The 10498-nt window shown below is 34.5% G+C and overlaps 1 protein-coding gene across 5 annotated transcripts; it reads left to right on the forward strand.

Moving 5' to 3' along the window:
• The first annotated feature begins 2969 nt into the window (after positions 1-2969).
• On the forward strand, positions 2970-5645 carry LOC103873506 (zinc finger protein BALDIBIS). Of its 5 annotated transcripts, none has more exons than XM_009151934.3 (4): positions 2978-3675; positions 3842-4241; positions 4398-5185; positions 5269-5645. In XM_009151934.3, exons 1-4 carry the CDS (start codon positions 3531-3533, stop codon positions 5283-5285), a joined length of 1350 nt encoding a protein of 449 aa, XP_009150182.1. In that variant the 5' UTR covers positions 2978-3530; the 3' UTR covers positions 5286-5645. The 5 variants fall into 5 exon arrangements, with proteins under 5 accessions (XP_033130011.1, XP_009150182.1, XP_009150187.1 ...); XM_009151939.3 differs by having other exon boundaries at positions 2980-3675; positions 4398-5170; XM_009151927.3 differs by having other exon boundaries at positions 2981-3675; positions 4398-5211.
• The last annotated feature ends 4853 nt before the right edge of the window (positions 5646-10498 follow it).

Genomic DNA, 10498 nt, shown 5'->3' on the forward strand with positions numbered 1-10498 from the left:
ACACGTTTACTACGAGTTTTCCGCGGTTTCTAATCGAAGTTTTGATCGATGGATTTAGAATAGCGGGAAACATGGACTGAGCTTGCCACGGTCTTCGGGAGATAGCATTCGAAGGTTTGACGAGAATGCAAGGACTGGTGTCGTATCGTTGTTCGGAAAGGTTCAATCGCTACACCGCGACCGATCTTTGGCTCGAGCCCGGTCGCTACGTAGCGACCGAGCGGGACGATCGCTCGGTCGCTACGTAGCGACCGAGCTTGGCTCGAGCTCGGTCGCTACGTAGCGACCGAGCGGGACGATCGCTCGGTCGCTACGTAGCGACCGAGCTTGGCTCGAGCTCAGTCGCTACGTAGCGACCGAGCGGGACGATCGCTCGGTCGCTACGTAGCGACCGAGCTTTGGCTCGAGCTCGGTCGCTACGTAGCGACCGAGCTTGGCTCGAGCTCGGTCGCTACGTAGCGACCGAGCGGGACGATTGCTCGGTCGCTACGTAGCGACCGAGCTTGACTCGAGCTCGGTCGCTACGTAGCGACCGAGCGGGACGATCGCTCGGTCGCTACGTAGCGACCGAGCTTTGGCTCGAGCTCGGTCGCTACGTAGCGACCGAGCTTGGCTCGAGCTTGGTCGCTACGTAGCGACCGAGCGGGACGATTGCTCGGTCGCTGTGTAGCGACCGAGCATGGCTGAGCTTGGTTGCTACGTTGCGACCGAACTTGGCTCGGGTTTGGTTTGAATCTCAAAGAATACTTCTTCGTAAAAACCTCGTATAGGTTATTTTTACGGAAATTACATCCCTTCTTGTACTAACTCTTTCGGAAATACGATCTCCGAGGATTTTCGGGTGGTAATTCCGTCGTGACCGTTTTTGACCCCAACATAATTCTACTGATCTAGGTTGTTAGGCGCACATGAGAGATGGTTTAACTAAGTGAACATATAGATCTGAGCCTTAATGCTTGCCTAATGATGTATCAATCGACACTTGTAGTAGGATTGACACTCGTTCCTTATTCGCACGCGAGAGCTGGAATATATGATTTAGACATCTGATTAGACTCGCAGCGAGAGTTCGATATCTTACTATTGCATTCGAGTTCTAAGACAGTACATCACACATCCTTAGCATCTATAACTCATAATTCTGATTACCTGAAACCCAAAGTCTAGCATCTTTCCTAAATATTTTACAACCCACTATTTATTTAGTTACTGTTTTATTTACTACTTTTCTATTTACTGTTTAGCTTAACTTTGATTTCTATTAATTTATTATGTGTCCATACTTTCTTTGGATTCATCCCTAAGTACTACGGTTCGATATTTTATTTGAGAGAGAAGATAGCTCTAAGGTAATTTGAGCTAGCATCATTAAGGTTTATGGTCCAATAGGTTGTAGTCCTTGCTCTATTGATAAATAAATAAATTACTTTAATCTTTAGTCCTACTTTTTTTTTTTTTTTTTTGAAACACTTCATAATTACTTTAATCTTTAGTCCTACTTATTATTGCAAATTTCATGTTTTCTGATACCAACAAAAGGCTGCACAAAATTACCCTATCACACTTAGCAAAAAAAAAAGTTTATGAATACACATCTTCATGCAGACGGCAATAAAATAGATTATAAACTCAGTATGTCTCTATCTTATTTAGTATTTTCGTATTTACAAAATTTGAGTGTATATATAGAGAGTTCAGAATTGTCCAGTTGAAGTCTCGCTGACGGAATTGTGGTACGAAGGAGTACCGGCATAATTGGTTTATATATTTGTCAGGGACTGCACCCGTGTATGGGATTAAATGAGATTAAGAAATATTCAAATTAACAGCTTATTCATAATTAGTCAATTAGATATGTCATGGAATTTTCTTGTTTCTTTTAAATAAATTTATCAAAGAATTCTGGATCGAATAGAGAAACTATCTTCCTCCCAAGCGGAAATCAAACAAACTAAGTGGCTTAAAAACATACAATTTGTAGGGATCCAAAAGTCTGCTACTCTCTCACATGTTACATCTCAAACATACACCATAAGTAAATTATATACCAGAGCTTTTTTTTTGGTCAATTTATATACCACGTGCTCTAGACATATATTTATATGTTTTCTTGTATATATGCTTTATACTTTTCAACATAAAATATATACTTAAATACTTACGTTAAGAATATAGAGAGATTGTTTTACAAAAAAAAAAAAAAAAAAAAAGAATATAGAGAGATTTAGAGATGGAGTGTGGTCCAGTTTGAGTCTATCGCTGACCGACTTGTAAGAGAGAACAGTCGTGTGTGAAGAGAGAGAGATTCCCTCTTTGCCAGCTTTCTTTTTGGTCGTATCCTACAGGACTATTTGCTACAGCCCAAAAGCTTACTATCAAAATAATAAAAACAAAATTATATTTATTAGAAATTGTACCGACGCCCCCAAGAAAAAGAGAAAACCCTTTTTGAAACTTTCTTGGAAAATATGGCCTTCCCATTTTTTTTAATCTATCAAAGAAATGAATTATCTTCTGGTACTTCTCCATAGTGTCTTGTGGAATTTATATTACGAGAATAAGTGTAAAACGTTCGTTAAACAATATTTTAAATTCTTGTGTACTCTACAACAACCGTATTAACATATATATATATATATATATATAGTAAAACTTCTATAAATTAATAATGTTGGGACTTTAAAATTTTATTAATATATCAAAATATTAATTTAGAATTTTTATTTTAAGATAGATTTATTCTAAGATAAGAAAAATATTTGATTTTAGTGTATAGAAATTAATTGTTATTTTTTTTTTTAAATTTGATATTTATATTAATTTAATTATATTATTTAGTGTATATATTATATATTGCATAGAACTTAAATGTGGTTTTAGATATAATATTACTAAATCTCATCAAAAATATATTAAGTTTTAAGAAACTATAAAGATAATTCCATTGTGAATATAAAATAAACAATATAATAAAAGATTCTTACTTATATAAAATATGTATATGTGTAAATTATTAATTTATAATTTTAATGGAACCATATATTTACATAGAATTTTCTAAAAAATTATTATCTTACTATTTTATTGATTTATGTTAAATTTTGAACCGACCCAAGTTGGAACCGGCAATATCTATTAATTTATAGAAATTATTAATTTATCGAGTATTAATTTATAGAGGTTCTACTGTAGTTGTGAACTTACAAAATTAAATATTTATTATAAAAAGGGCTTAATATTTATCATTCTTAGCTTCAAATTATATATCTGGCAATTTGGTGTATTAGTATTCTTAAACTGGCCTCTATATATATCCTATTTGAAAGTATTATTATTTACATTCTTACTTGTTTTCTTCTTCGTAACCCTCTCTGTCTTCTTGCTCTCAAAATTTTTACTTGATTTAGTAGAGAACTGTGAGACAAATTAAAGAGTGTTTCTAGATATATATGTGTCCAACTGTTTTGTATTCTTACTTCGAAACTCTCTCTTCCTCGTTCTGTGTCTCTCGTCCATCTCACTAAACCAACATGATGATACCAGATGATCATCATCACCTCTCATTCCCCAGTTATTTTCTTCACCAAGAACAGATCACCCCAAATCTTAACCCTAACCCTAATCCTACTTCCTCAAACTCAAACAAAAGGAAAAGAAATCTCCCGGGAAATCCAGGCATGTATAGTCAATCCAAATCTTGGACTTTTCATTTTATACTCATTTGTTTCTTGATATTTATTTTTATTTGTTTCAGTATGGAACAATACTCTAGTTCCTTATAATTATTCTCTTTTTTTTTCCCATTCCTGGCTCTTTTGGTATATATTAAAAAACAAAACAGATCCAGATGCAGAAGTCATCGCTCTATCGCCAAACTCGCTCATGGCTACGAATCGATTCATATGCGAGGTCTGCAACAAAGGGTTTAAGAGAGACCAAAACCTTCAGCTTCACCGGAGAGGTCATAATCTTCCATGGAAGCTAAAGCAAAGGACAAACAAGGAGCAAGTGAAAAAGAAAGTGTACATCTGTCCCGAGAAGGCATGCGTACACCACGACCCGGCTCGAGCCCTCGGGGACTTGACTGGAATCAAGAAGCATTTCAGCAGGAAACATGGAGAAAAGAAGTGGAAATGCGACAAATGTTCCAAAAAATATGCTGTCATGTCCGATTGGAAAGCTCATAGCAAGATTTGTGGTACCAGAGAGTACAGATGTGACTGTGGTACCCTCTTTTCCAGGTAATATTGCAATACATTTCTGAAATATAACACTCTGGTTGCCTCTATAACTCTATGCAAACCGAATGATTAGTATTAGCTTCGATAGAAAATATCTGGTCACATATATATATAACAATTGTTGATTTAGTTTCTTTGATGAATGAATTGAAACAGGAAAGATAGTTTCATCACACATAGAGCATTTTGTGACGCTTTAGCTGAAGAGAGTTCTAGATTCGCCTCAGTTCCACCAGCCGCAACAGCAGCTCCATATTTGAACAATGCCCCGGATGCAGAAGTCAACCTTGGAAACGTCAAACTAAATCATCAGCAACCCGGTATCAATATTAATCGCCACAACACTAATGGATTCATGGGACAAGCCTTCGCCAATCAGGTTTCCTTACCAGCCAACGTTTTTGCCTCCTCATCATTGCCATCACCTCATAGTGCGTCCGATTCACTTCAAAATCTATGGCATTTACAAGGACAATCATCTCATCAGTGGCTTCTCAACGAAAACAACAACAGAAACATTCTACAAAGGGGAATCTCCAATAATCAAGAAGATCAGGACACTAAGAAGGGAATTATTAGTAGTGGTTATTTGTTCTCTTCGGACTCAAGCACCAATTATGATCAAAGCGGTGGACAAGTAATACCATCCATGTCAGCCACGGCACTACTACAGAAGGCCGCTCAAATGGGATCAAAGAGATCAGAATCAAGCTCCAACAATAGCACGGCTTTTGGTCTAATGACTTCCTCCATCTTCAACAACAAACATACAGAGAATGATATCAAAACTAAGGAAGTTGATGAAAGAGGCTTCACAAGAGACTTTCTTGGTGTGGGAAGTCAAAACCGTCCTTGGCCATTATTGATGGTCAACCATAATCTTCCCAACATGACTCAGCCGGCCACAACCGACGTTAAACCAACTGCCGGTACAGCAACGGCCGGTACACCAACGGCAGAATGAATCACAGTATGTTATATTTCTTTATGAATATATAGAAAAGATTATGATATTTTTTAAATGCAGAAACACAAACTATGTAATCCAAATGACGAATGGACAATCAAGTACAGCAGTACAAAGCGAAGAAAATAATGAAAGATTACTATCTGATTATCTGAATCGCAGCGAATCCCTGGGTCAACTCGGTGCTGCAGACTGGGTCCTCTAACTTGACGAAGATGGCTATTTGGGTCCACTCCCTGCATGCATGCACAACAAACCATACGCTATGTCTTTTCGTATTCTTCTTTTTTCTTTCTTTCTTGTAATTATTTCATGATTTTAATAGTGAAAGACTAAAACAAACGAGGACAAGTGTGTGTCGGTTATTGAAAGACTTCAGGTAGGGTTTTTATTTTTTGAAAAAACTTTAGGTAATTGTTACTCTCTTTTTCTGGTTATTTTTTACCATAAAGGCTTTCATATTTAGGGTTTTTGCCAAAACTAGCCTACAACTTGATTTTAACCCAAACTTATACCTAAACTTGAATCAAATGCAAAACTAATCTAAAAGTCTTGTGAAATTACAGCCTAGCCTCTTGTGACCAAACAAAAAAACAAAAGCTATTTTTACGAATATAGCCCTAATAAGTCGTTTGAGATGTTGGAAGTCGTCTGGACAACTTCAGAGTGAATCTTCTGGTGTAGCTGATCTTAAAAATAATTTACAAATTTTTTAAAAAAATATTTTGATAAACGAAAAATTAAAATTCATGTAATTATAAACAGTTTCAAGTGATATAAATTAAAATATAACAAAATTGTATTGTTTTCAACATAGATGAGTGTAGGTAGTGAATCATGGTATTCTTTTGTCTAGGGTTTGGGAACATATGTTATAGTATTATATGTATTCTTAGGGTTAGATTTTGGAAAGCTTGAATATTTTTTTGAAAAATTAATTTTTTACCTATACGTGTTTATTTTCGTGTATAGTAAACACTTTTGAAGTTTAATTTGATTTTATGAAGTGTTTAGTTAGTTAATTAAGTTTAGGGTTATGTTTAGGGTCTAGACGACTTACATTTCAGTCGTTTGGTGAAGAAATTATTCCCGCTTAAAATTTTTTAAAAAATTATTTTTCCGCTTATATAATTTCCCGCTAAAAAATATTTTAATTTCCCGCTAAAAATATTAAACTCTTCTGGACGACTTACAAGTAAGTCGTCTAGTAAGTCGTCTGAATCAAAATATATAACCTAATTGGATTTTTTGTCTCCCTATATAAAGAAAAATTTACACATTCTCTCTCCTCTTCTCAGATGACTACAACAAAAATCTAATGTTCATCATTCTAAAACTCTTCAACCTCTTTCTAATCTCTTTTACTTGAAAACACCAAACTTTATATGAATTTTTCAGTTTTGTCTCATGTATTTCTTACTAATTTATCTCTTTTGCAGGTTTGTAATCAGATGGTATTGATCTTCCACTAATTTAAAGGTAGATCTATTAATTTTAGATATGTATTTTTGTGTGTTCTATAAAGGTAGGTTTATCTAATCTTCCACTCATTTTCTCTGTTTTTAAGTCATTTGAACGTTTTTGGATATGCAGGTTTTTCAGATATGGATTTGATATGCAGGTTTTTCAGATCTGGAAGACTTTTGAGACGACTTACATGTTAGTCGTCTAAAATATAATGCACTAGACGACTTCCAGGAAGTCTTCCAGACGACTTCCAGGAAGTTTCAGGAAGTCGTCTGGACTTCCTGTAAGTCGTCTGGACTTCCTGGAAGTCGTCTTGACTTCCTGGAAGTCGTCTGAACTTCCTCGAAGTCGTCTCGACTTCATGGAAGTCTTCTGACGAAGTCTCCCTTTCATAATAGATCTGAGTGTTTTAGTAAGTTTTTATATCTGATTTTTTTTCATTTGGTAACTTCTTGTTGTATAAAGTTCTTACTTTTTTCCCAAACTAAAATTCTCCAAACCCACTCTAATCTCTTTGACTTGAAAACACCAAACTTTATATGAATTTTTCAGTTTTGTCTTATGTCTTTCTTACTAATCTATCTTTTTTACAGGTTTTTAATCAGATTTCATCTTCCACTCATTTAAAGGTAGATCTATTAACTTTAGATATGTATTTTTGTGTGTTCTATAAAGGTATATTTATCTAATCTTCCACTCATTTTTTCTGTTTTTAAGTCATTTGAATGTTTTTGGATATGCAGGTTTTTCAAATCTGGATATAATATGCAGGTTTTTCAGATATGGAAGACTTCTGGGACGACTTACCTATTAGTCGTCTAAAATATAATGCACTAGACGACTTCCAGGAAGTCTTCCAGATTACTTCCATTTCAGTCGTCTGGACTTCCTGAAACTCGTCTGGACTTCTTGGAAGTCGTCTGGAAGTCGTCTGGACTTCCTAGAAGTCGTCTGGACTTCCTGGAAGTCTTCTGACAAAGCCTTCTTCCATATCAAGTGGAGTCCAAGCTTGTCTTTGTAGAGGAATGATCTATAATAGTTTTGTTTGTGGTCTGTTTTGTGAATTGCATGTCTACTCTTTTAGTTGTGAATTTTTTTTGTAAAATCAGTAATAATATTTCCTAAGATGTAATACATGTGCTAACAATGTGTTTACACATTTACAAATCAATGAAATAATAGACTTCAGTATCCTTTTTTTATCTTTGGATCTCTCATATGCAATAATAAACTCCAATGGCCATTTTCTTATCTTAATAAACAAGAATGTTGGTAGCTTCATATTTATACAACATTTTAAGAAGCATTTTAACCCTTCTTCCAACTCATAACAATAATCATCATTAGTGTCTATAACAATTCTACTTAAGAGATGGAAACAAACACTAGTAACTAGTCAGGGCATATCATATTTTTTATTTGAAAACCTTAGTCAAATTTAGTAAAACTAAGGGAGAAAACATATTTTGTAAATATGGTTTTTACATATCTTGAAGTTACTTATCACTCTTAAAAATACAAGTTATTCAAAAACTAGCGTTGAAGACTTAAAACTAGCGGAGAAGACTTCCACGAAAGTCTTCTCAGATCAGTTAGAAATTTTAATTAACGTGAATGTTGGTAACCTCATAAATATCACCAATTAAGTCATAAATTTCATTCAGTAGCCCAAATATTCATTAATAAACATGAATTAACAAAAAAAAATGTTAAAAATTCTTTATAGTTTTAGAGAAAATGCAAGTTTATTAAACATTGACGCAGACAACATCCACGGAGATCATCTAGTAGACTTCCAGAGAAGTCGTCCATTTAGGTCGACGCGGACGACTTAAATCTAAGTATTCCAGACGACTAAAATATAAGTCGTCTGGTCAACGCATAGGTTATTTTTGCAATTGACTTTGAAATGTGTTATTTGAGATGACTGAAAAATAAGTCGTCTACTTTTGTTTGGTTAAAAAAAAACTCCAAAAAAGCTAGACGACTTACATTTCAGTCGTCATAGGTTAGTTTTGCATTTGACTGGATTATTTTAGAATTTTGACTTTCCTTGACGACTTACATTTCAGTCGTCTCGTGAAAATTAAAATATCAATATTTTTTTTAAACTAGACGACTTTCAATTAAATCGTCATAGGTTAGTTTTGCAATTGAAAAAAAACTTCAATATTTTATTATATATTGACGACTTATAATTCAGTCGTCCGTCAGACGACTTACTTGTAAGTCGTCCAGGATTTAGGAGGTTTGACCAGAATCTCAGAATAAAATCCTGGACGACTTACATGTAAGTCGTCGGGTGGATGACTGAATTGTAAGTCGTCTGGGTATAATTAAATATTGAAGTTTTTTTTTTCAATTGCAAAACTAACCTATAACGACTTAATTGTAAGTCGTTTAGTGCTAATAAAATATTGATATTTCAATTTTCACCAGACGACTGAAATGTAAGTCGTCCTGGAAAGTCAAACTTCTGAAATAATCCAGTCAAATGCAAAACTAACCTATGACCACTGGAATGTAAGTCGTCTAGGTTCTTTGGTGATTTTTTTGTAACCAAACAAAATCAGACGACTTAACTTTCAGTCGTCTCAGAAAACAGATTTCAAAGTCAATTGCAAAAATAACCTCTGCATTGCCCAGACGACTTCCAGGTAAGTCGTCTACTGCCAGACGACTTCCCATTTAAGTCCTCTGACGAACAGATCTGGAATTTTTTTTGATTTCATACCTTAAATTGGTGAGATAACTTCCTTAACACACATAAGGCTTCTCCAAGCACACAAAATCTCAAACGAAAGTGACACATCTAGAATCGTTAGCTTCTATGACTCTATGAACCATAAAAAATGTAAAATCAAAATCTTGGGTTTTTTAGCTCAATGTGGAGAAAAAGTGAGAGATATGTTGTGTTTAGTTCATAAGAATGGAAAAAGAAGAAGGGTAACTCGATTTTGAGAGCATTAAGAGCTTCAAATTGGTTGTTCATGGTGGTTAGGGTATTGATAACAATGACAATCTTGTAATTACTTGATGATGATGAGCGTGAGAGAGTAAAAATGTCATTTTCGAAAAAAAAAAAAATTGATGGTATTTTCGTGAATTATATGAACTTGTGGGGTTAATAGGGCAAAACCAATTTCAAAAAAAAAGAAAGATTAGTTATGTGTTTGACTTTAAGTTGTAGGTCAATCCTGCAAAAAACCCTTCATATTTAAGGCACGATAATAAAATGTTTTTACAAACCCCTTGCTAGTTTGACGGGCCAATCCCAGTGTTTAACCCCATAGTAAAATAACCTTGGTTGAATCATGACGTAGTTACCCAAGTTGGAAGCCCATACCCTTATTGCCTAGTTTTGTAAACGAAGTGGTGGAGAGAAGGTGATCGGTGAGAGACATAGATCAATACTGCAAAACTGAGAAGATCTTGAACTTCCTTGCTTTCACTTATTATGTTGCTTACTTTTATTGTTTATTTTATTTAAGTATTCTCCAGACCATCATAACTATGTGTTTCATGAATATGTCTGAGTAGTCCTTAATGTTAGATTTAGGTTTTTCAATAGGTTGATAAATATATTACTGAAAAAAACAAATTTTAGGGTATTTAAAAATATAGTTCTTCATATAGTTGCGCTTAAAACTAAGTTTAGGATTGATCACCCTTTAAACTTAGATCTTAGGATTAATTGAGATCAAGCCATTGCTTGACTCAATAGCTGAAAATAAACTAGTATGATCTAACTGACTAGATACAGACGAGAGTTGATCTACTGAGTTAGAGAATATAAATCAAACATTTCCGTAAAACTTTCTGG

This window comes from Brassica rapa, chromosome A01 (genome assembly GCF_000309985.2).
Source record: "Brassica rapa cultivar Chiifu-401-42 chromosome A01, CAAS_Brap_v3.01, whole genome shotgun sequence".
NCBI lineage: Eukaryota > Viridiplantae > Streptophyta > Magnoliopsida > Brassicales > Brassicaceae > Brassica > Brassica rapa.